A 27,020-nucleotide genomic window follows, 5' to 3' on the forward strand; every position below is an offset into this window, starting at 1 on the left:
GCTGATGATGGCATGGGGGGCAGAATGTTCATGGCAGGGAAAGTCAGAGAAATCTTTCCAGATGGCCTTGCTCACTTTGTACTGAGCATTAAATAATGAATGGTTTATAAGGCAAATAAGGCAGAGAACTGGGAGATGGGAGAGAAGATGTGTAGGAAGAGGGAGTGGGGAAGAGAGATGGAAAAATAATTCTACGAAATGAAAACAGCTTAACCAAAAACCCGAACAGAGTACATTCAGTAACTGTAATTTCAATATAAGAAAAACATGTGAAACATTCATAGAAAGAGCTGGAAAAGTTGGCTGAGTGTTAAGCCACAAAAAAAACAGCTACAAAATGGGTCGAAGAATTCTTTACCTTGAAATGAGATACAGTCTAAAGATATAATTTATACTGAAAACAGTTGACTGGTATTTATTAAATAATTTTTGAATGGCCTCATATTTAATGATTGGAGAATAGCAAATTAGTAATAATTTTATATCATAAAATATTATTCAATGATTAAAACATGGTTACAATAACTTTGTAACATTTAATAATATTTTAATAAACATTTTTAGATGAGAATCTAAATGAAAAAAGGAACTGCGCATACAACATGATTGCAACTATGTTAAAAATTACAATTAGAAAAAGGAAAAGAAAACATTGTAATACTGAAATGTTAACAGTGATTATCTTTCTGAGGTAAATAAGGTGATTTTTCAAAATTTTATCATAATTTTCTAAGCTTTCTGTAATGAGTATATATTATTTTCATAATCACAAAAATAAATAAGCAAATAAAATAATGGTGATACAATTGTTATCAGGCTTCCCTGGTGACTCAGCAGTAGAGAATTCACCTACAATGCAGGAGATGCAGGTTCAATCCCTAGCCAGGAAGATCTCCTAGAGAAGGAAAAGGCAACCCACTCCAGTGTTCTTGCGTGGACAATCCCATGGACAAGAGGCGCATGGCAGGCTACAGTCCATGGGGTTGCAAAAGAGTTGGACACAACTAAGCGACTAAAACTACAATAACAACAATTGTTCTTTGGTCATCTTGATAACCAATGTATGGAGGTAAGCACAGGGCCACTGAAATTTTAGCTCCTATTCTGAGTTTCTCTTTATTCATTCTAGAACAGTGCTAATCACTACCTAGTAACCGAGTGAACATTACAAGCAAAAGTATCATTCAAATAAAATATTTTTTGAATACAGTATTTCTGTTAATTTATTAACATAACAAAAATGTCTATCTGAAAGAATTTGTACCAGAGTCCTACTAAGTCTTTGAAGAAAAAAAAAATGTGTTAACACTCCCTTATATGGCCATCACATTAAACGAGAGTTATACGTATCTCTACTTGTTGTTTAGTACCTGGAACAAGGCACAGGCTTGAAGAGAAGATGGCTTCATCTCACCCATAATGTATCTATGGCAAATGAGCCTTTCAAAGATGTTAAAGTTATGTAACAAACCATAATATTGGTCTCTAGATCACTTTTCTGATAGTCTGTTTGGGTAAATCAAAAAGAAGCACCTATTTGTGAACTCTGACATTGAGAGACATTGAGTAAGTGGACTATACTTCTCAGGAAAAGGAAAGAGCCAGCAAAACTTTTTCTAAGTCATGTACAGATGTGAGAGTTGGACCACAAAAAAGGCTGAGCATGGAAGAATTGATGCTTTCCAACTATGGTGCTGGAGAAGACTCTTCAGAGTGCCTTGGACAGCAAGGAGATCAACTAGTCAATCCTAAAGGAAATCAACCCTGAATATTCATTGGAAGGACTGATGCTGAAGCTCCAATACTTGGGCCACCTGATGAAAAGAGCCGACTTACTGGAAAAGACCCTGATGCTGGGAAAGATTGAAGGCAGGAGAAGAAGAGGGTGACAGAGGATGAGATGGTTGGATGGCATCACCAACTCAAGGGACAGGAATTGGCACAAACTCTGGGAGGAAGTGAAGGACACAGAAGCCTGGCATGCTGCCGTTCATGGGGTCGCAAAGATTAAGACATGACTTACCAATTGAAGACTTAACAGAGTGAGGATAAAGAGATATTATTTCAAGAAAAAAGATGTCTAGTGGAGTGATCAAAGTATGTCATACTAATTGGCCTTGAGGCAACTGGTATCCTAATAAGTTGTTTTTTTCCAAAGTGCATTTAAAAATATTATTTCAAAACGTTTTCCCCATGTCCAAATTAAACTTGAGCTATCTCAGTTCCCCTCCTTGAATTCCCTCCCACATCACTGCTTGTATTCTCTTTCTCTGTTTTTTCAAATAAAAAGATTTGAATTCTGACACCTCTTATTTCCTGTACCACTCACCTGGCCTGACACACTCAGTCATACTTCCCCCTGGAATCTAGGTTAGAGAGGCATATGGATGAGTAATCATGAAACAGTAATGGAGTATGATAAAAGTTAGTTAGAGGAAGTCCATGGCATTATTACTGAGGAAGTGCCTCCAACCCAGAAATCAAATTTGGCAGGGCTAGTGATGTCATGAAGGACAGAGGTGTTACTATCATTATTCCATGGGAATGGGGTTCATCTTAGGGTCTGGATTATACTCCTTTGAGCCTACTATGCCTACTATTGTGATCTGTAGATTACAGATGTTGACAACATTTTTTATGTGAATATTTTACATAAGGAACAAATGCCACCTAGATAGCAATACAATGCAATGCCAGAAATGTAACTACAATGCTAACAAACAAGCATTTACTGTATTTTCAATCTGTGTTCATGACTGTCAGGTGCTATGGGCAAGTTACACAAAGCATAAAACATCATCTTTGCTCTTCAAGAAACCAAAGGGGCAGACCAGTTACTTCTTATGAACTAGCTGATAATCAGAAAACTTCTCAAGTTAATAATATAATTACCTTAGGGAGCCTACTTCAGGCATTTTTGGTATGATATATGGAACCAGAGTGGGATGGCCAAACAGCCTTCTTCAAATTGACCAAAATAGGGATGGGGACAAGCCAGAGTGAATCGAAAGTCTATGGAAGCATCAGGAACATAGCAGCAATAACATTTGTTCTTTCTGTGAAATTCACTGTATTACTGAGAGATCTAGAAATACTGCTGAATATCGTGATAATATTTGAAAAATAGGATATGGGCTCCCGCTGCAGCTTCTCTGGTTTTAATGGAAACAAACATTAAGACTGAGATTATCAGAGCCCACAGCAAGAAGTGAGCTAAGACTCTGTAATGTTGTTGCATCCCCACGCCCAGACTCACCACAATGCTGTCACTTACCTGTGTGCTTGTACGTCACAGCCCCTGCGACAACATCTTCCTGAGAGAACTGATGTACTGTGACCCCAGCTCTCCTCACGGTCCCATGCTGAGGTTCTCCAACAATCATGAACATCAGCTTTAAATCATCACTGTCCACATCAGTAGCAAAAATGTATTCAGAAGTGATGACAACCTCTTCCCCCTCAGAGCAATGCATCATGGGAATGAGGTCCGCCTTTAGCACTGGTGGCTCGTCATTTACAGGGAACACCTAAGCAGAGGGGGTGAAAAATGCATGTTTTTGAGAAAAGAAAGCAATGACAAATTGTCCAACTGGTAACTCATTGCTCATAATTGGAATAACAGACTTTTTTAGTCTTCCAGACACGCAAAACAATAGCTATGGAATTTGGCCAAGCTGTTTGTATCTTTTAACTTTCCCCATATGAACCATCTTGGAAGAAATGACCCATATGAGAGACATTTAAGGTAGGAATGGGGGAGTATGGTTATGGTTTGGGACCCAAAGCTCTCGTTTGTTTCTAGACAGACAAAAAATAAATGTAATATAAAGCGTCTGTCACCCAAGCCCCTATCCTCCTTCGTCCAATCTATGCATATTCTGGAGGAAACCTAGTCCTTGTGGTCTGAGCATTTATATTTACTACATCAAAGTTATTTATATTTCAAATTACTTGGTGATTACAAAACTCTCCTTCCTGTCAACTTCCTGCCACCCAGGAAGTTTCTCTGGACATATAATAAGTAGCAGATGCATTTCAAACATTTTGAGTTAATTCTGAAACTCCATAACTGTTAAATCAGTACCAGTTTTCAACGTGGTAGTACATTTTTCTCTCACTGTCATTAAAATAAAACCCTTAAGTAGAAAGGAAAGACAAGCAACATGAGATTGCAGTGACTGTCCAAAATTTTAAAAGATTTTGTATAATTTGAAAAAGTATGTTTTCTAAATAGGAATAAAGGACAGTCCGCCTCTGAGTTCACAACCACAACTTGGTGTATGCTGCACATTTATTTATCAAGTTTGGCCTGTGAATACCCTCAACCCTGTATTTCCTTCCCTCATACTTCAACCAATATGATCTTTTTAAAAAATTATTATTTTTTATTTTGGCTATGCTGGGTTTTTGCTGCAGCACATGGGCTTCAGTGGTTGCAGTGTGTGAGCCTAGTTGCCCCACTGCACGTGGGATCTTTTCCCTTTCCTCTTTTACTTTCATCAAGAGGCTCTTTAGTTCCTCGCTTTCTGTCATAAGGGTGGTGTCATTTGCATATCTGAGGTTATTGATATTTCTCCCAGCAATCTTCATTCCAGCTTGTGCTTCATCCAGCCCAGCATTTCACATGATGTACTCTGCATTAAAGTTAAATAAGCAAGGTGACAATATACAGCCTTGATATACTCTTTTCCCAGTTTGGAACTAGTCCATTTTTCCAGGTCCGGTTCTAACTATTGCTTCCTGACCTGCATACAGACTTCTCAGGAGGCAGGAAAGGTGGTCTATTATTCCCATCTCTTTAAGAATTTTCCACAGTTTGTTGTGATCCACACAAAGACTTTGGCATAGTCAGTAAAGCCAAAAGGAACAGACCAAGTAAATGGCTATCCAAAGATGGCATACAGGTATTATATTATGAGAAGCTGGCAGATCATGGAGGACTTCTCTGAGAGCCATTAGGCCCCAACTTTTTTGGAGTAGAGATATTATGTTATTCATTTCTATATTCCCAGGCTGAGCACAGTGCCTACAATATTCAGCTTATTCAATGAATTTCTTCTGCTGACACACAGTAAGGAAGTAAGACAGGAAAAGGAGTGTAGTCCAAGTTCAAAGTGAGAAAATCTGAGTTGATAGGTGAATGACAAGACAAAGCTAGAGTGAAAACATCTTTAATTTCAGATGTATACTGGAACATTTAGAGGCTAAAGTCATGATACCTGGGGCTTACATTAAAATAATTCAGCAAAGAGAAAATAAATGAAGGAAATATGGTAAAATGATAGCAATTATTAAGAACAGGTGATTGATATATGGGACTTTATTATGATATTCTCTCTACTTTGACACCACCCTTTTGGCAAAAAGTGAAGAACTAAAGAGACTCTTGATGAAAGTGAAAGAGGAGAGTGAAAAACTTGGCTTTAAACTCAACATTCAGAAAACTAAGATCATGGCATCTGGTCCCATCCCTTCATGGCAAATAGATGGGCAAACAATGTGAACAGTGAAAGACTTTATTTTTAGGGGCTCCAAAGTCACTGAAGATGGTGACTTGCAGCCATGAAATTAAAAGACGCTTGCTCCTTGGAAGAAAAGCAATGACCAAACTAGACAGCATATCAAAAAGCAGAGACATTAATTTGCTGACAAAGGTCCATCTAGTCAAAGCTATGATTTTTCCAGTAGTTATGTATGGATGTGAGAGTTGCACCATAAAGAAAGCTGAGTGCTGAAGAATAGATGCTTTTGAACTGTGGTGTTGGAGAAGACTCTTGAGAGTCCCTTGGACAGCAAGGAGATCCAACCAGTCAATCCTAAAAGAAATCAGTCCTGAATATTCATTGGAAGGACTGATGCTGAAGCTGAAACTCCAAAATACAATGGCCACCTGATGCGAAGAACTGACTCATTTGAAAAGACTCTGATGCTGGGAAAGATTGAAGGCTGGAGGAGAAGGGGACAACAGAGGATGAGATGGTTGGATAGCATCACCAACTCGATGGACACGAGTTTGAGTAAGCTCTGGGAGTTGGTGATGGACAGGGAAACCTGGTGTGCTGCAGTCCACGGGGTCACAAAGAGTTGGACAGGGCTGAGCAACTGAACTGAACTGAACTGATGTGGGATCTTAGCTCCCTAACCATGTCCTCTGCATTGCAAGGAAGATTCTTAACCACTGGACTACCACAGAAGTCCCCAATGTGATCTTTTTAAAATGTGGCTTTCATCAAGTCACCATTGTGTGCATGGGTGCCTGTGCATGGTTAGTCATGTCTGATTCTTTGTAACCCCGTGGACTGTTGCCCACATGGCAACAGTCCATGGCTCCTCTGTCCATGGAATTTTCCAGGCAAAAATACTAGACTGGATTGACATTCCCTCTCCAGGGTATCTTCCTAATCCAGGGATGGTATCTGAGTCTCCTGCATTGCAGGTAGATTCTCTCTCTCTTTTCTTAAGTCTTTATTTAATTTGTTACAATATTGCTTATATTTCATGTTTTGTTTTTTTGGACAGGAGGCATATGGGATCTTAGCACCCTGACCAGGGATTGAACTCATGCCCCCTGCATTGGAAGGGGGCACTAGACCACCAGAGATGTCCCCAGGCAGATTCTTTATCACTGAAGCTTCACTGGCTTCCTAGGGACTTTCCTGGGGTATCTGACCTTATCTCATACAATGGGGTGCCTTTGTCACTCCATTCCACTCCACTGTTATCCCCAAGACACTGTGTTCCACACACATCAGGTCTTTGTACCATCTTTGCATCCTCATCCTGTCCCTTGCCTGGTATGTTCTCCTCTAGCTTTTTTTTTTTTTTTTTAAACTTTACATAATTGTATTAGTTTTGCCAAATAGCAAAATGAATCCACCACAGGTATACATGCGCTCCCCATCCGGCTTCCTCTATGTTTAGGTTACATATGGACTCCTCCAGGAAAACTTCTTGACAACTGAGACTCACTTAGAAACTTTCTTCATTTACCCCCTTTTAGTACCCTGTTTAGAGAAGGCAATGGCACCCCACTCCAGTACTCTTGCCTGGAAAATCCCATGGACGGAGGAGCCTGGTGGGCTGCAGTCCATGGGGTCTCGAAGAGTTGAACACTACTGAGCGACTTCACTTTCACTTTTCACTTTCATTCATTGGAGAAGGAAATGGCAACCCACTCCAGTGTTCTTGCCTGGAGAATCCCAGGGACAGAGGAGCCTGGTGGGCTGCCATCTCTGGAGTCACACAGAGTTGGACACGACTGAAGCAACTTAGCAGCAGCAGCAGTAGCAGTACCCTGTTGACTTGTAGAACATATCCATATTTTAACTAATTATTTCAGTGATAATCTGTTTAAAGGCTGCCTTCCTCCCTTGCCCATAAACTCCATAAGAAGAGGAAGTATATTTGTCTTGTTCATCATCATAGCCCAAGCATTTAGCATAGGACCTGGCATATAGAAGGCACTTATTAGGCATTAATGGGATAAATGAATGTACGAACGTAACTATGTTTGTATGCCCTGGTCACTCTGCTATTTAAACAGGCTGAAAACTCTACAACAGATATACATGAAATTATGTTTACACTTTCCTTTAACAGGTAGAGAATAGGGTGATAAGCCCAGGCTTATTTATTTAATTAAAGGTAGAAAAAGCATGCAGTTGGGAGAAGGCAATGGCAACCCACTCCAGTACTCTTGCCTGAAAAATCCCATGGGCGGAGGAGCCCAGTAGGCTGCAGTCCATGGGGTCTCTAAGAGTCGGACACGACTGAGCGACTTCACTTTCACTTTTCACTTTTCACTTTCATGCATTGGAGAAGGCAATGGCAACCCACTCCAGTGTTCTTGCCTGGAGAATCCCAGGGATGGGGGAGCCTGGTGGGCTGCCATCTATGGGGTCGCACAGGGTCGGACACGACTGAAGCAACTTAACAGCATTCTATCCCATTTACTATTGGCTTATTAAGGGACAATATCTCTGTTTAAGTCCTCAAAGTAGATTGAGTGAAGACCCTCTTTATTATCGTTCTTGACCCCATCTGATTAATCTCACTAACACATTCATGATAATCACCTTGCAGCAGTTCACAAAATAGCCTCCGCTTTCAAATGCATAAAAGTCTAAAGGTGATAGAATTAAAAACATTGCTCCTGGATAAAAAAAAAAAAAAAATCATGCATAATTGTCCCCAAATTGCCCAAACTTCTGATTGGCTTTCAAAGGACATGCTCTTTTCTCTAAAAAGTAACACAAACAGATTCTTTTCCTCAAAGGCACAGCTTATTGTCATTGATAAAAGATAGTCACGGACAGAAGATAGAGTTGGGATTTTCACCAGAAATTTTCTTTTCAGGAAAAAAATGTAAGCTTTCTTGATATGTAAACGTCCACCAATAAAGAAAACTCACCTTTATGAAGCTTAAATGACATACTTCTTTTCATGTAGGTTTAAGACCATCATGAGAACTAAGTGGGAAAATGAAAGGAAGGGACTATGCATTGAACCTGGCATGCGTAAGTGCTCCTGAATTACAATCACCTGTGAACTGAGCTCTGTGGCAGTCGTGAAGAAGAAAGAATGCTGGCCTGATGACCAGAGTGCAGAGGTCAGCCCAGGTCTACATGGTCAAGTTAATGGCTTTCGACAAGTCATTGAACTTTTTCAGACCTTTGCTATAAAATAAAGATAATTCCTTTCCTGTGTACTTTTAAAAACACTAGATGGGTGTCATCATTCTAAATTAATTATTAACTGTAAAATATCTTGCAAATACATTATTATGACCTTTAACAATAATTTCATAGCATGAAGATCTGACCAACTGTAACAGAAATAGAATTTGGTACATTAAGAATAATTAGAGGGTCTTTAAGAAGCATGGTAAGTCTTCTGCAGACTTTCCTTTGTCACTAACTATAAGTATCTGCAAATCCTGTGAGTTATGCTTGTGGACATGGATAGTCACTCAACAAAGAAACTTGGGGGTTCCCATCAGGCCTTTGAGCATGTACTCAACCTTTATGTGCAGATTTTCCTTCATTTGTCAAAAGGGGGAAATTAATCATCTCAAACAGGCCAGGGGAATGTACAGTACAGGAATTCACAAAAACTCACATTGTGCATACAGATATGGCTCCTTGCACACAACAGGAAAAACCCCCATGATGCTAGCCTAACCCATCCAACTGCTAAACAAATAGTTTTGAATGTTACAGCTCAGAAATATTAGAAATAATTTATACAAGGAACCAATTGCTTCTTCAATTAAGTCTCTGAGTTTGAGGGAAGAGCATTCCTATCTTTAAATGGACTGGAGTGAGAAAACAGTATGCCCATTTCACCAAGATATTTTTGCTTTCTATTGCCTGTCCTGACACATTCCAAGACATAAACAGGCACTTTCTTGCTTTGGTGACCATGTATCTTCATTTCTATCAGAGACCCCAAGAAGATTCCAAACCCAAAACTTTGTTTCTATAGGAACCAAGGAGGAAACTTACTACGTACCTCAACATGTAGGACATATTCAGCTGCATTTGTGCCATCTGTGACCTGCAGTACTATGTCATCCTGAAGTTCCTCGGATCCATCATGCTGATATCTGTGGGGATGATAGTTGTCACTAATCTCTCAAGGCCACAGTGAGTGCACTGAGATTCCTGTCACAAGAGCTTTTCCATTGTTTTGGCCCTATGTTCAATCAAATAAATATATAACCAAAATGCCAGTATAATCTTGAAGTCACTTACATAAATATTCAAGCATCCTTGATGGTAAAATTGCTCCACCCAAGAAAAATGTGTTCTGTGCATTCATAACTTGTCCCCAAATCAAAAAGCAGCCCTTTAAGTTGTCACTGTAAAAATGGGAAGCAGTGAATGCAGCTCTGCCTACATACAGAAAACACTGCCTGGGGCCAAGGGGACCCTGACACTGAGCAGTGACAGACAGAAGTGGGACGATGAGTGGATTCTGGTGATTCTCCCTCCTCCCTGACTTTTAGGGCTAATCCTTCCCTTTAGTTACACTGTTACACAAATCAGTTTAGCTCTGCCCTGAAGCCTCATCTATGGATTACTCACTACCTCTCTCCTGCCATTTCCCTCTTGCCAATGACTAGGTCTTTCCCTCTCAACCTAAGAAGATTCTTGAATCTCTTCAGACTTAAAAATATTTTTTTCTTGATCTATTCTTGACACTATTTTCTTTTCATTCTCCAGTCAAGTTTCTTAAAGGAACTGTCTAATTGTAGACTTTCAATTCACTCTCCAGTCTACTGTAGTGATACACTGTAAGTTTTAAATAATTGTTGAACTGAGCCAAATGTTTGATACTGACTCATTCATGCACCAGTTAGGGATTCAATTCCAGTGGTGGAGAAAGCCCACCTCCAACCTCCAGTTTCCCTCCCAACACTGCCTTCTATGCTTTATTTTGTCACACTCCCTGATCAAAAGTAGACTGACATGTGATAATGTGCTAATTCAAATAAATTTAACCATGCTATTATCCTTAAAAGGGCCAAATAGGTCTAAGAATACACATTCCAAAGTACGGCAATGGAATCAAACAGAACTTCTTTTAAAACCAGACTCTTCCACAAACTTGCTAAGTGACCTTAGTTAACCTCTTTATGCCTTAGTTAACTCAACTGTAATATGAGAACAGAACCATCTACCTTATCAGGTTTGGTTGCTGTGAAGTTTAATGAACAAGACATAATTGCAAGCCATGGAGAAGGCAATGGCAACCCACTCCAGTATTCTTGCCTGGAGAATCCCAGGGACGGGGAGCCTGGTGGGCTGCCGTCTATGGGGTCGCATGGAGTTGGACACGACTGAAGTGACTTAGCAGCAGCAGCAGAAGAATGCTTGAACTATAGCTCAAGAATGCTTGAACTATGTGCTGGCAAAATTGGTACCTTTTTTCTATCCATCATTCATTCCCTAGAAAGAATTACCTAAACAGAGCTCTCTTTCTAATGGGTAGGAAAGAGCTGAGATCTTGGGGTGGCGGGGAGAGAAAATTTTAATGAAAATAAGAGTAGTGAAAAGAGCTTAAGATATTGGAAGCTGTAAATAAAACAGTGTTATTAAACTTCTGGATGAAAATGCTCTTCCTGTACACAAATCCCCCTTCTTTGTCAATTTTCAAATGCAAAACTAAGCATTTGAGGCCTATACTTTATCAAAAAGACCAAAATTCTAGTTTGCAACTTGAATTTGTACAAGTAAGAAATTAACCAGTATGTCTGTCTACCTGACAACTGCGTTTGAGTATCTTGCATTATTTTGCAGAGAAAGAGTTTTACTAGATTTTTTTCTTTTTTAAGTGTCTTACATAATGACATTAGGCAGAGGAAAGGAACATCCTCAAGGTGACGGGAACTATTAATACTATAGGCCCACTACAGAACTATGAAGCAGGGATTACTCCGTCCCTGACAATAAGAGGCCCAAGCACTAGTCTGTGTCCTGCCTAATCTACCCTACTTATTTGCCTGCAAATCACCTCCCCAGTAGAATGGATTAAAAAGTCACACTAAAGACATCAATCAACAGAATTCTATCCCAGAATTTCCAGGGTTATGAAGTTGGGTTTTCTGAAAGCCAAATTCAATTATGTAGATTAGCCTTATAGATTAGCTCAGACTCAATTCATCTAGTTTGACTGCTACCCTTTGTGATATGTGCTGTTGCAGCAAAATTAATATTCATGGAAACTCAATTTTTGCTGTTCAAATATTCACAATATCATTCCCATCAGTACAGCAAGCCGGAGGGGAAGAAAATGTCTGGAAGGAAAATTATAGGGTTGTTGTTTCTAATGTTCAACTGCCCCTTGAGTGTATTAGGTGGCGTGTTGCTACTCCTGCAAGAATTGAATAAACTTCTTACACTGCCTCACAATTGATTCAAATGGGAGCCAAAGCATATAAAACAAAGAATCCAGGAAATGTTCTAACCTAAGTTTTAAGGCCTGGAGGTCTCCCCAAGGAAACGTGGTCCCTTTGTTTAGAGGGAATCCATTTAGCTCCACCATTCCATGCTGAGGTGGACTCTGCAAGGAGAGGTAGATGTTGTCCAGTTTGGTGTCCTCGTCAGAAACCAGGACATGCTGTGTGCTGATGACACATTGACCTCCCTCAGCCACTCTCAGAGGTTTGGTAAACACCTAGAAAGAAGGAGGAAACATTTAAAGCCTTGTTCACGAGGTGTACCTGAAAACAGAACTCATGAAAGCAACAGACAACTTCTAGCATCGTCTTTACACGTCAATCCAACTTTCAAGAATGTTCTAAAGGGGACAGACTCATAGATGAACATCTTGGCTAAAAAATATTTTTTGCTAAATGCTTTCAGTTCTAAACATTGATGGACACAAAGAAACAAGGCGGATCTAGAAACCTGAAAGCATCTACATTTCATTGATCTCAGATCCTGAATAGATCTGAGCAATCAGATCTATCAGCAGCAATCAGATTTATCATCAGTGTATGATATCTAAACTATGTATCTAAACTCAGAAAATAACATTCCTCATCATGTCCATATCTATCATTGCTTGGCACATATATACCTTAATTTACAAAATGAACAAAACCTATATTAAATTTCCTGAGGGAAAGAACCCATGTTTTCTTACACCCTAAAAATTCTTAAAGACTTAAGTAACTGATTGGAGCATTTAAGCGTTAGGGTAGTGAGCATTTTAGAGATGGGAGTCGAACAGGGAAACTGAAGACTGGAAACTGAAGAATTCACAGGAAATAGATTCATTCAAACATTAGACTTAAATATTAAAGCCATAAAGATAATTTTCTATAATAGAAAAAACCCACTGCTCAATAAAAATTCATTTGAAAGTAAAAAGCAAATTTGAACAACTGGGGATATTTATCATTACTTTGGGAATTGGCAAGAAGTGTTCCATGGTCAAACACAACCTGAAAAGAGTCACATATTAATATAATATCTTCACCTTGGAGGTTTATAAGACTCATAATCATATTCATGCTCTGAGATCCTAGAGTAGGAAAATCTGTTAACTTTATTTAACCTACTATTTTCTCAAATTTGTATTACTACACAGAATCAAAAACAAGTTGATACAGCTGGGCTACAAGTCACGGGCTTTGAAGGCTCCTCACGAACAGTCTGGGATGACTGCTCTGCTAATGTAAGGACACAATATTCTCCAGGGAAGCAGCACTCTCTTCAGAGCAGAGAGATCTCCCCAAGGAGAGATCTCGAAAAGGGGATTGGGAGTGAGGGGGCAAGAAATGGGCAGAGGAAAGGGAAGTGAGCAGGAAACCACAGCGTCCATGTACAACCCTGCTCCATCCTCCCAGGCACCCACAGCTACCCCAAGGGCAGCCCTTGGGTCATAGAAATGATGACACCAAGCTCCCTGGGACGGCTACCTTGTATTCTTTAACAGACGAACTTCTTTCAGCAAAGCAAAACATAAAGTAAGTGCCTTTTCTCCCTACAACCATGCACTCCCACCTTTCCCAAGAGTCTTACTCTCATTTGCCACACCTACATTTTCACTGATTGTAGGAGAAAGAAATCGGAGAAGGCAATGGCACCCCACTCCAGTACTCTTGCCTGGAAAATCCCATGGATGGAGGAGCCTGGTAGGTTCCAGTCCATGGGGTCGCTAAGAGTCGGGCACGACTGAGCGACTTCACTTTCACTTTTCACATTCATGCATTGGAGAAGGAAATGGCAACCCACTCCAGTGTTCTTGCCTGGAGAATCCCAGGGATGGGGGAGCCTGGTGGGCTGCCGTCTATGGGGTCGCACAGAGTCGGACACGACTGAAGCGACAGCAGCAGCAGCTGCAGCAGCAGGAGAAAGAAATAAAGGGAGCTCACATTTACAGAAGACTATTATCACTGAAACATGGTTCATGTGTGCCAGCCTAGTTTTGTCCTGAGTTACACTAATTAAGATCCCAAGATGCTAAATTTCAAGGAATATACTTTGCCTCATTCAGTGATTTTTAAATATACAGGGTTTTAGAACAACTTTAGAAGACTAAAAGCATAAGGCTAACTTACTCTCACTTTTTCATCATTCACCTTCCAGTCCCTTCCTTAACCCAGTGTTTAGGTTTCTGGAACTTCAGGTCAGTATGGCATCAAGATTCTCTCATGGTTTCACTCAACCTAGCGGTCTGTGGATTTTTAACATCAGGGAACAGCTCCCACGACCATTTTCAAGGAGGAGACTCATTTAATTGACTTTTATTTTATTATTCTCAGTTACTATGGTACTATTTCATTTGTCTCATACACTGTAGAAAAAATACAGAAGCCCCTATGCCTCTTGAGTCCCAAGTCCTCATAACAATTCCATTTACCTTCAAATGACAGAGGTAACTATTCACTTCACTCTTTCTGTTGGTTTCCCCCCTCCTCCCAACGGATCATCTTTCTCTAGCAAGAGGTTTGGATATTTTACATAAAAAAAACAACTTCTCTGTGATTGTTCTGGAAAACACGGTAGCTTCTTTGGATGCTGTGCTATTTCAGTACATGCATTTCATACACAGAAAAGGATGATCTGAATAATATCTAATCAAATTCACAGACATTCAAAACTGTATTTTCAACATGGAACATGATCTGGTCCCCAGCAGGGAAGGAGACAAAGAATCCAGTTTAGATTATTTTGTGTGACCTCTTGGGGGGCCATCTTCTACCAAAACTTGCAAGCTCAGAGGCCTGAGGGGTCAGGCCGGTGAGGTAAATGAGTGTCCTGAGCTGGATGGATACTTTGGTGACTGGGGAACATGCCCTGTCCAGCTGCTGCAGAGTGGGGGTGGGGTAGGCTACAGAAGTCAGAAATCCAGAAACAAACACAGAACAATTTTATCGAGATAATTCACACACCATACAATTTACCCCTTGAAGGTGTAAAAGACAATGTCTTTTAGTATTTTCACATATTCAAAGTTACGTAACCATTATTATCAAGTTTAGAATATTTTTCACACACAAAAACAAATACCCTGTCTTTATTAGCAATTACTCCCTATTTCCCCACAATCCTTCCCTCTCCCACCCTCCCATTTCCCCACCTTCTCCTATGCTGTGCTGTGTCTCTGCCCATGGGATTCTCCAGGCAAGAATGGTAGAGTGGGTTGCCATGCCCTCCTCGAGGGAATCTTCCCAACCCAGGGATCAAACACAGGTCTCCCAAATTATAGGCAGATTTTTCACCATCTGAGCCACCAGGAAACCCAAGAATACTGGAGAGGGTAGCCTATTCCTTCTCCAGGGGAACTTACTGACCCAGGAATCGAGCCAGGGTCTCTTGCATTACAGGTGGATTCTTTACCAGCTGAGCTACCTGGAAAGCCCCCATGCAGTCCTAAGCAACCACTAATCTACTTTCTTTTCCTATAGACTTGCCTATCCTGGATCTTTCATATAAATGGATTTGTACAATATGTGGTCTTCTGTGACTGGGTACTTATCTTTGAAATAATGTTTTCCAAGTTCAACCAATTGGTAGCACATATTAGTACTTTATTTCTTTACGTTGAGGATTGATATTTCAGTGTATGGATTGCCACATTTCATCTATCCATTCAGCAGCTAACAGAAATTTGGGCAATTCATTATTTTCAAGTATCATTTAGACTCATCAGAACAGTTGTGCAGGTTGGATAAGTGCCTCAGTCCCTCAGCATGAGACTTCTGCCCCACAACTTCGGGCAAGTGCAGAGATGATGGGGAGAGCACAGGAAAGGGAGCATCCAGGCTTTCCTGGTTTCATTTCAGGTGGGGGCCTGAGAAGGTGGCCTCTCTCCTTAGGGATGTGACATGGGTGGGTTCTAGTCCCCGGTGGTTCCTAACGAATGGGTAATCACACTTTGTCTTTCCACTTATGAGGGAAGAAAAACAATCCTAGGAATAGCCACACTCATTAACCGTAGCACTCTGATGGGGCAGGGGCAGGTGGGGAACAAACTCTCATGATGAATCCTAGCCCTGAAGCTAGAATGTGCAAGGTAGCATCGCCTTTGTGGTCTGGTTTTAATGAGAGACCCAACAAACATGAGGGAGTGGAACAGGATAGGATGCAAGGGTCCATCTTAATTCATTTTGGAAAATTAAAGTGCTTATTTAGATGACAGAGCAGCATAGCTAGTCTGTGGGGAGAGCAAATAAGCCTCTCTGGTTGCTAAGAGACTCCTAATTTAATCTCCTTCCCTAATCAACACGTGAAACTCAGTATAAAAGGAAAGGGAATGAAAGAGATTTTAATAAAACTTTGAAAATCATGCCAAATGATTTTCATGCCAAATAAAGCAACTGGAAAATCTCACCTTTTAGATAGAAAGTCCCATAGGAGGTGAACAACTCCCCTCCCCACGCTTGTATTCCCTACACTGTAGTTGGAAAATAGAAAAGTCCTTGGAAACAGCCTAAAGAGAAGTGAGCATTTCGAGTAAGTCTTTAAAAATCTTTTTCTCCTTAGGTCCTCCCTCCTCTTCATCCTTCGTATCAACCACGATATCTACCTTTGGGGCCTGATTGTCCACCGGAAGAATCGTGATGTTAAAGCAGATCCCATATAGCGTCCCACCGTGCTGGTTACTGACGGAAAAGGCAAACTGGACGTGTCTTGGATGCGGACCTACATCTTGCATGGGTGGCATGTAGGCCACTTTCATATGGTTCACAGCGTGCTGCAAAGCAAATCAAGACAGACATGTGGGTACCGACTGCCAGGATCAGAGACATTTAAAGACCTGGGGCTAAGAGACCCATCGGGTTAACTTAATATGGAAGATTGCAAACACTTCCATCATCAATACAAAGCTCTATCTTACAAATCACATTTTCTAAAAATGGGAGGAAAAAGAACAAAGAAATTAAGAAAAACTATGGCAAGGGCTTAAAGTCAGCCAACTCTATAAAAGACAGGAACCTTGAATTCCAGCCCTATTCCACCATGAAGGAGCTGTGTGATATTGATCAAGCTACTTAAACTTCTGAGGCCCACGCACCCTGGAGCCCGAGCTCCACAAGAGAAGCCACTGCAATGAGAAGCCTATGCACCCCAAGTAGAGAGCAGCCCCTGCTCACCACAAATAGAGAAAAGCCTGTGCAGCCATGAAGTTCCAGCACAGCCAAGAGTAAATAATTAAATAAATAAAGTTATGAGGCCCCTGTTTCCTTATCTATAAAATAAATAAGGTAATAAAATAATAGAACTCATCATGAGGGTTGGCATATTCATTTCCCACTTCTAACTACCATGTCACAAAGAGTTAGATATGATTTAGAGACTGAACAATAAACTGCAGTGAGATTTAACATATTGAACCTTAAACCTTAAACATATTGAACCTTGAACCTGAGGCGTAGCTGCTGCCTAAGCACTCATTATTACTGTCACCCCACTCAGGTCTTCAGAATATAGAACCATAGGAATAGGGAGAAGGTTAAGGAAGGATTTTGGAAAGCAGTATATTATGGGTTGAATTATGTCCCCCATACAATTAGTTAAGATAAGGCTGTACTGGAATAAAGTGGCCCTTAATCCTACATAACTTGTGTCCTCATAAGAAGAGACAAGGGAGAACACAGCCACGGGGTGACAGAAGCAGAGAGTGGAGTGATCATCTACAAGCCAAGGAATGTAAGATTCCCAGCAAACCACTAGTTGCTGGGAAGAGAAAAGGGAAGACACTCCCACCCCACCCATGAACAAGGTTTTGGAGGATGGTATCCCTGCTGACACCCTGACTTCAGACTTCTCGCCTCCAGAACTATAAGACTGTACATCTCAGTCCTTTAAAGCCACCTAGTCTGTGGTCTTTGCCATAGCAGCCCTAGGAAACTAATATGTAGGTTATTAGATGAACTGAAATTGATAGAATGAAAACATATGCATCAGGTCCCTATATCAGAGCCCTAAACCAGGAACCTAAGTTGATGCAAAAGGCTGTATTGAATTATAATGAGATTTTATTATACAAACATATTCAACTGGATCAAGCATTTTCAAATACATGTCACTTGCTTAATGGGAATGTGCAAGCAGAAAGAATATAGACATCAGGTATTTATTGCTTGTGGCGGATGTCAAAGGCCAAAATCCTCAAGAAAAATGCTAGGAGCACCAGACCTTCTCAGAGGACACTTTCATGTGTTTGTCAACATTTGAGCATAGCATCATACCTGAGTGAAATACTTTAACCCTGGAGCTGCAGGAGTCTTGGTTAGCCTTGGTATGCTGTCCACCATGAACAATTTCCCAGCATCTAAGTGTCTAAAGAAAAATACAAAAGAACACATAAGCTAATTTTCCAGGTAAAAATTAAGTCACACATTAGCCTGCAACCACATTTTCTAAAGCTAAAAGTGCTCATTGTCAGAAGAAATCAAATGTTCCATCTTTATATTCTCTCTTTATATCAGGGGCAGGGACTTAAGACTTACTAGCCTTAAGTCTAGTATCATGAATGCCATTCTCATCCTAACTATAAAAAGTATGTACAAAATTTCTGCTCTGACATGATGAAAGGGAATCTAACTACAATGAAATGCTGTTAGATACTCATCCTAAAAACATTTACTCACTATCATTTAGTACATAATTAAAGCCTAAGGTATATTCATGGCACTTTCTGGATTGGAATCATAGAATATGACCATTTTTGTAGCCTGAGATATCTAAAAATAAAGCTATGAAGACTCAGTAAATTGTACCTAAAAGAAAAAAGCATTCTCTTTAGAAAAAGGGATTAAAGACTGTTTTCAGCCTACTTTAGCTAAAGACACTACAAGTTGCAGGCCATTTACGTATTAACACAGCCTTTGAGGAAGGCAGAGACAAGTTTGAGATTAGAATTAATGCTGAACTGAATATAAGTTCATGTCTGACTAACAAAGCAAGTGAACTAAAGACTACACAGTGACACTTTCAACTCAATCCTAGAACACAACTTTCAACTAATAGCCCAAGTGATGACTTTTCATAGAGATACCTGCGGCTGGAGGAGAAAAATGGAGGAGTGGTTACTGTATAGAGCAGCTCCCTGTCTTGTGATTCTGTATCTATAAAATGTAGATGTTTCTTAGTGATGTAGGCCACCTCCGTTTCCTTGACAACTAAATGCCGAGAAACTCCAGGAGCCTCTTTTGGAAGCTGGTCATTTACTGGAGTGACATGGATTGTCACCACCTGGAGAGAAATTATCTGTATCATTAATTTGAAATACCAAAAGGACACCAGAAAAAAGACACTCCACTATCATCCGATCAACTATGATTTTCAAAAATTTTATAATACACTTCCAGTGAAAAAGTTCAGGAGCTATTAAGAGCATGAGCTAAAAATGGATCATTCTCCATCCATGTTTCACTGTATCTTAAGAATACAATTATCACAATTACATTTAATGCAGTCCTGAGTACTATCAAATGGGCATACAATGCACAAAATACATTCCTGGTTTTATTTTTTGTTGTTGCTGTTCAGCCACTGTCTTTTCTAACTCTTTGTGACCCCAATGACTATAGCATGCCAGGCTCCTCTATCCTCCACTGTCTCCAGGAATTTGCTCAGATTCATGTCCACTGAGTCTGTGATGCCATCTAACCATCTCATCCTATGCCACCCTCTTTTCCTTTTGCCTTCAGTCTTTCCCAGAATCAGGGTCTTTTCCAATGAGTCAGTTCTTATCAGGTGGCCAAAGTAGTGGGCCTTCAACTTCAGTAACAGACCTTCCAATAAATATTCAGGGTTGATGTCCTTTAGGATTCACTGGTTTGATCTCCTTGCAGACCAAGGGACTCTCAAGAGTCTCCTCCAGCACCACAGTTTGAAAGCATCAGGTTTTACTTTTACATCTCTCTTTACCAACAGCCTGGTCTTTCTCTTCCTCCTTCCACTCTGTCATAATTCCTTGAAACCTTGACATAACTTTTGGTTCCTCTTTTTCTACCCACACAGAACACATCACTAAGTCCTAGAGTTTGTATTTATAAATTTTTCGAAACAGTAACCACATCCTCCTCCCCAGCTGTAAGCCCCACTATTCCTGATCTTGCTCCAGCTTGCATAATTTCTTCCTTGTATCATCGTAACAGCTTTCCATCAGCCCTAATTTCAATAACGAATCTTGACTTTCCATACCTCTAGTCTTATCTTTAAAAAAACACAAGCAAAATCAGGTTATTCACGTCCTTAAAGATCTAAAAAAAGATACAAATGAAGTTATCTACAAAACAGAAATAGACCCACAGACATATAAAACAAATATATGGTTACCAAAGGGGAAAGGCGAGGGAGGGATAAATTAGGAGGCTGGGATGAACATATATACACTACTATATGTAAAATAGATAACCACCAAGAACCTACTGTATAGCACCGGGAACTATTCTCAGTAGTTTTTAATCTATCCAGGAAAAGAATCTGAAAAAGAATACATGTGTGTGCTCAGTCATGTCTGACTGTGTGTGACCCTATGGACTATAGCCTGCCAGACTCCCCTGTCCACAGGTTTCTCCCAGCAAGGATACTGGAGTGGTTTGCCATTTCCTCCACGAAGGGGTCTTCCCAACCCAGGGACTGAACCCACGTCTCCTGTATCTTATGCATTGGCAGGTGGATTCTTTACCCCTGAGCCACCTGGGAAGCCCCTGAAAAAGAATATATATACATAAATATGTGTAACTGAATCACTTGCTGTATACCTGAAATTAAAACAACACTTTAACTATACTTCAGTAAAAAATTTTTAAAACAAGAAAGTAAAAAGGAAATCTTAAACAACCACCCAGGAAGGATAGAATTACTCAAACTCCCTAGCATGGTATTCAAGACCCTTCACAGTTTGGACACACTTTTTAACTTTGTCTTCTGCTACCTTTTAACATTAATCTAGCACCCTGCTTGCACAAAGCAGACCCAGTCCTGGTTCCCAGACACACCTCTATGCTCTGGACCATGCTGTTTCTTCACTCTGGAATGCTCTTCTCCTGTTTTCTCTAGCAACTCGATTCTTTCGTACTCTTGAAGGTTCTTCTTGAAATGTTTTCCAGTTTCTCAGTTGGATTTCATTTTCTCAAATTTTCATTATCCCTTGACAAACACTATAATTTCATTGTCTTGCATTATTAGTTTGTAGTTTACAAGTGGTCTCTCCTAGACTGTAAGTTCCACAAGAGGAGGATCACAGTATAGTCCACATGGAATGTGCCAGTGAATGGACAGTCCTGAGTATTCCACTTGGTAATTACTATCTTGAACAAGTCATTCAACTTTTTTGATTGTCCATTTTCTTATCTATAAATTAGGCATAATATCAGCTCCACCACATCTAGCATGGTATTTTGTAGGTAGGAGGCACTTTATCACGTTTTCTCACTGAATGAGTCTACATGTCCTGTTTGTGATGTTACGAGTTTTATCAAACATTCACAGCTTTAGATCTTGCAAGGAGGGCAAGGAGATTTTGCCAAACAGTTTTTATCATCACTTTTTTCTTTTTTTAGAATAATCCATGCCTGGTTGGAAGAAAGCAATTACTCTCCCTCGAAACGGAACATTTGCTTGGCATCATGAAAGCCTTACGCATGAAAGCATTAATATTCGTCTCCTGGTTTTGATTATTTAATATTGTCACTGAAACACAGATCAGCAATGCCAATTTTTTCTAAGAAAGTGGTGTTCACAAGAACCAATTTGAAAATGAAGAGAATTCCTTTTTAAAATTAACATACAAAGCAAAAATTAAAACATAGTTTAAGCTTTTGCTATAATATAAAAAAGACTGGAACATCAGCTCAGCCACCTACAAGCTTTTGCTGCCTGGGGCAAATCATTTAACCCCTTTGGGGCTCAGTTTTTCTGTCTGCCCATTGGGAATAATAAGAATGGCTACTACAATGAAGTGTTGTTAGGATCAAACAAGATATCTGACATCACAGAAAGTACCTGATGGTAGGTGCTCAATAAATCAATTCCCTATCTCCATTCTTCATCACTTTTAGAAAAGCATATAGCATATTTCTTTGAGCCCCTTTTTTTTGGGGTGGGGGGGAAGGCAAGAATACTGGAGTGAGTTGCCATCCCCTTCTCCAGGAGATCTTCTCAACCCAGGGATTGCATCCAGGTCTCCTGCAAACACTTTACCGTCTGAGCCACCAGGGAAGTCAGAGAAGTCAGCTTCCCTGGTGGCTCAGATGGTAAAGCGTCTGCCTGCAATGAGGGAGACCTGGGTTCAATCCCCGGGTTGGGAAGATCTCCTGGAGAAGGAAATGGCAACCCACTCCAGTATTCTTGCCTGGAGAATCCCAGGGATGGAGGAGCCTGGTAGGCTACAGCCCATGGGGTCGCAAAGAGTCGGACACGACTGAGCCACTTCACTTCACTTCACTTCATAGCATATTTACTACTCCATTATGAAGTACTTCAATAATTAAAAACTAAACCCAGTTATCAAAATAATGGCACACAATGACAGTCATTTCTCTAGTTTCCTGGAATCTACGTCATAATTTTTTTTTTTTCCAATTATAGTTTTTTGCTAATCTACAAAGTTCAGAAATTCTCTATGGGACCTCCCAGTCATGGTGTGGATCAGTGAGGCTCCACATAATTGAAAAACTGGATTTAATAAGGAAACAATACTTATTGTACATTCAAAGAGACCATTTTCTATGCAAATTTATTCTCTAGTGTGCTCTTTGTACAAAAAGAATGTACAAGCAATGCTTTTTTATACCCCGGTAGTAATTCTTGGTGGGCCCATTTTTCAACATGCTTTATGATTGCCTAAGTTGATGTATCTTTACATATTTATGCATGTCCAAATAATTACTGTCTGTGTGTATTCTGTGGGTGAGAAAAAATCCAATTTTAACAAACTCCATAGAGAAATAAACTGTTCTCATTCTTACTGAAATCTGGTTGTAAAAAAGACCTAATTAAATAGCCATTCCCACACAGTGGAAAACTAGAGTCCATACCGGTCACTGGGCTCTTGCCTGCTGCCTTCCTCACATGCCTCCAGTCTACTTAAGGCCACAAGCACCCACAGACAGACTGGTGGGAAATCAGAACATAAAGAAATAAATCAGTATATAAAATGACAGTGACTAACCTTGACCCTCAGAATACACGTCACAATATGACACTCCACCAGCTAGTATCTACCTTTCTTGTGGACCTGGATTTTTGATCCCTTCTCTGCTCTGAGGTTTGATTCCTATCTGATTCCTTCTTCTTCATCTTCCTTTGAGATTGTGTGTGTGCAAGCTAAGTTACCTCAGTCGTGTCTGACTCCTTGCGAACCTATGGACTATAGCCCTCCAGGCTCCTCTGTCCATGGGATTCTCTAGGCAAGAATACTGGAGGAGGATGCCACACCCTCCCCTCCAGGGGATGTTCCTGACCCAGGAATCAAATCTGCATCTCTATGTCTCCTGTATTGGTAGGTAAGTTCTTTACCACTAGCACCACCTGGGAAGCCGATCCTTTGAGATTTTCAATGCAATTTTTCACCCACAACAATTATCACTTCGGTTCAATTCAATTCACTCACTCAGTTGTGTCTGACTCTTTGTGACCGCATGGACTGTAGAAGGCCAGGCTTCACTATACATCACCAACCCCCAGAGCTTGCTCAAACTCATGTCCATTGTGTCAGTGATGCCATCCAACCATCTAATCCTCTGTTGTCCCCTTCTTCTCCTGCCTTCAATCTTTCCCAGCATCAGGGTCTTTCCAAATGAGTTATTTCTTTGCATCAGAAGGCCATGGTATTGGAGTTTCAGCATCAGTCCTTCCAATGAATATTCAGGACTGATTTCCTTTAGGATTGACTGGTTAGATCTCATTGCTGTCCAAGGGACTCTCAAGAGTCTTCTCCAACACCAGTTCAAAAGCATCAATTCTTGGGCACTCAGCTTTCTTTATAGTCCAACTCTCACATCTATACATAACTACTGGAAAAATCATAGCTTTGTCAGCAAAGTAATACCTGTGCTTTTTGATATGCTCTCTAGGTTGGTGATAGCTTTTCTTCCAAGGACAAAGTATCTTCTAATGTCATGGCTGCAGTCACCATCTGCAGTGATTTTGGAGCCCCATAAAATAAAGTCTGTCCCTGTTTCCATTGTTTCCCCATCTATTTGCCATGGAGTGATGAGACCAGATGCCCCGATCTTAGTTTTTTGAATGTTGAGTTTTAAGCCAACTTTTTCACCTTCCTCTTTCACTTTCGTTAAGAGGCTCTTTAGTTCTTCTTCGTTTTCTGCCATAAGGGCAGTGTCATCTGTGTATCTGAGGTTATTGATATTCCTCCCAGCAATCTTGATTCCAGCAGACCTGGGTCACAGAGCGTGTGGCATAAGCCCTCTTGGAGGAGGTCACCATTAACCCCACCGTAGAGCCACCGAGCAGACGACCCACAACAGCAGAACAATTATACCAAATAAATTCTGGCACTGGAATTATATCCAATGCTAGTTTTGTGCACTCCACTCTCCGATCTGACTTCTGATAAATGCCCATCCCAGCTGCCTGTTCTCTCCACTGGTCACATTACGTTTCCTTCCTCCCACTTCACACACAGGCCTTTGTGGCATCTGCTTCCTTTCTTTCAGTTTCTTAGTTCTCTTTCTTCTATTCTTATGTTTGGCTCTCTATTTTACTGCTAACATTATGCTCTCCTAGACTAAGACCTCAAGTCTAAGCTTTATAAAGCTCTCTACTGAGAAGAATAAAGAAGAAAATATTTTCCTTTTATGGTCTGCTTTATTGAGGACTACTCTACATACAATGAACTGCATTCAATTTAAGTCTATAATCTGATGAGTTTTGACAATCACATATACCTGTGAAATCACCACCGCAATTAAGATACATAATAACTCCTATGGATTTGCTCTTTTTCTTGGTTGGTTGGTTGGTTTGATGGTATTTCATTGTATAGATATACCATAGTCTTTTAAACCAGTCTTCTGCTGATGAGTATTTTGGATACTGATACAAGCAACTCTACACTTAATAATCTAAGAAAATATTTTTCACAAGCAAATTGAGTAAGTGAGGCTTTATTTGGCAACAGTCATTATAACCAAGATGGAAAGAGAGAGGGGCTCCTGGCTAACACTTTGTTGATGGGTAGGTAGATTGCTCAGTAGGACTATCCACATGGGAAGGATGAGAGGAGGTAAGGGGCATCTCCGCTTATGCAACTTCCTCCCTGCTTTGACCAGAAATTTACATGAGAAAATCTTTGGTCCCTGCCCCTTTGAAAGGAAGAATTCTAACAGTATGGCTGAAAAAATCCAGGGCTTGAGTTTAATCTTCAGTGACCCAGGAACCTTCTGATCACAAAAGTTCCAATCAAGTAACCATTTCATCTGGTCTTGTAGTTGAACAGCTGAAAGTTACATTTTGTTGAATATTTGAAATACATTTTTATCTATTGGACATGACTAGATACTTGTACAAATTGGAAGATGCAATCATCAAACAGACCAGGTAATTATTTGCATTCCTTAAGAATCAGAGTTTCAGTGATGATATAATTATAACATAGAAACTCTTACCAGCACACACATATACAAAATAATTGTTTTGTTTTTATACACCACACTAATTCCTGAAAATGTTGAAAACTAAAGCTTTACACTTATTACCTCCCTATCTCACTTCTTCCCCAGTCCCTGCCAAATGGTTGGGTCTTCTTATTTCCTCCCAGTTTCATTACAAGTTGAAAGAATCAGTTAGTTTTTAAATCAACATACAATTCTTGGGGTTCTACTCTGAGGCAGGTACCAAGATCTGAAGACACAGAGATAAATATATCAGAATCCCTGTCATTAATGAGCTCACCATTGATCCAATAAAATAAGTAATGGTCTCACATTATAGTAACTTGGTATCAGATCATGTAAAAGGACCAGATAGCCAAACCTGGGAAAATGGAAATAAGAGGATCAGAGAAGGATTCCTGGAGCAGATGATGTTATAGCTGAGAGCTGGTCCATATCTAGAGAAGCTAAAACTGCTAAAGACCAGAAGAGGGAGAGTTGGGGAAAAAAAAAAACAACTAGATGAATCCTACTCAACATATTGCTTCTGTATCAATGAATTTGTTTTTGTTGTTTAGTCACTTAGCTATGTTCCACTCTTTGCGACCCCATGGACTGCAGCCCACTAGACTCCTCTGTTCATGGGATTTCCCAAACAAGAACACTGGGGTGGGTTATCATTTCCTTCTCCAGGGGATCTTCCTGACCCAGGGATCAAACCCTTGTCTCCTGCATTGGCAGGCAGATTCTTTACTACCGGCTACCAGGGAAATCCATCCAAATTTTATTTGTCCTCAAATAATTTTCCTCAAAGGATGTGGTTAATTGCTTCTATTCTTAAGAGACCATGTGAGAGATTCAGAGAATAATTTTGAATTCTAGTTCAAAAAAGATGAAGGTTGAAACAAAAGCAATGACAGTGGGGTGGGGTAAGTAGAGATAGATGAGAGAAATTTCCTCAAGGGATAGATAAATTTTTATTAAGTACTAGCTGACTGATTAGTTATACAGATAACTCAACAGAAAGAGGGTAGGGGTGACTACAGAAATTCCAGTTACAGTGGCTTTGCACAACTTTAGTGAAATAGGCTAAAGGTCTTGTGAACATGTTGAGTTTAAAATAAATGTAGAGATGTCAGGTAGAGATGTAGGTACACAAGTCTAAGCTGGAGGATATTTAGGAGTCAGAAAGTTGGTGGTACATGAAAACAGCAAAATTCTTTTTCTCCCCATTTCTCTCTTTCTCCCTCCCTCCCTCCTCATGCCTTATTTTTCTTTCTCTCTTTTTCCAACCCTTCCCTTCTTTCTTTTCTCCCTCCCCACTCAACATAGATTAAGAAGATAAATAAAAGCAGAGAAAAATATGATATGATTTTCTTAGAAGCACAACCATAATGGGGAATAAACATGACTGGATCTATAGAATTTAATCTGACTCATT

General features: G+C 40.1%; 1 protein-coding gene across 5 annotated transcripts in view; it reads right to left on the minus strand.

Annotated features, from left to right (window-relative positions):
• Positions 1-27,020, minus strand: part of FREM1 (FRAS1 related extracellular matrix 1) — a 218,992-nt gene that overhangs the window by 81,674 nt on the left and 110,298 nt on the right. For all 5 annotated transcript variants that reach the window (XM_070375913.1, XM_070375912.1, XM_014476323.2 and 2 more), the window contains exons 11-16: positions 19,015-19,211; positions 18,206-18,296; positions 16,540-16,707; positions 11,969-12,177; positions 9,511-9,604; positions 3,275-3,527 (exon numbers count right to left, since the gene is read on the minus strand). In XM_070375913.1, coding sequence (XP_070232014.1) covers positions 3,275-3,527; positions 9,511-9,604; positions 11,969-12,177; positions 16,540-16,707; positions 18,206-18,296; positions 19,015-19,211 — 1,012 coding nt within the window. The remainder of the gene's footprint in view (positions 1-3,274; positions 3,528-9,510; positions 9,605-11,968; positions 12,178-16,539; positions 16,708-18,205; positions 18,297-19,014; positions 19,212-27,020) is intronic.

Source organism: Bos mutus, chromosome 8, assembly GCF_027580195.1.
Source record: "Bos mutus isolate GX-2022 chromosome 8, NWIPB_WYAK_1.1, whole genome shotgun sequence".
Taxonomy (NCBI): domain Eukaryota; kingdom Metazoa; phylum Chordata; class Mammalia; order Artiodactyla; family Bovidae; genus Bos; species Bos mutus.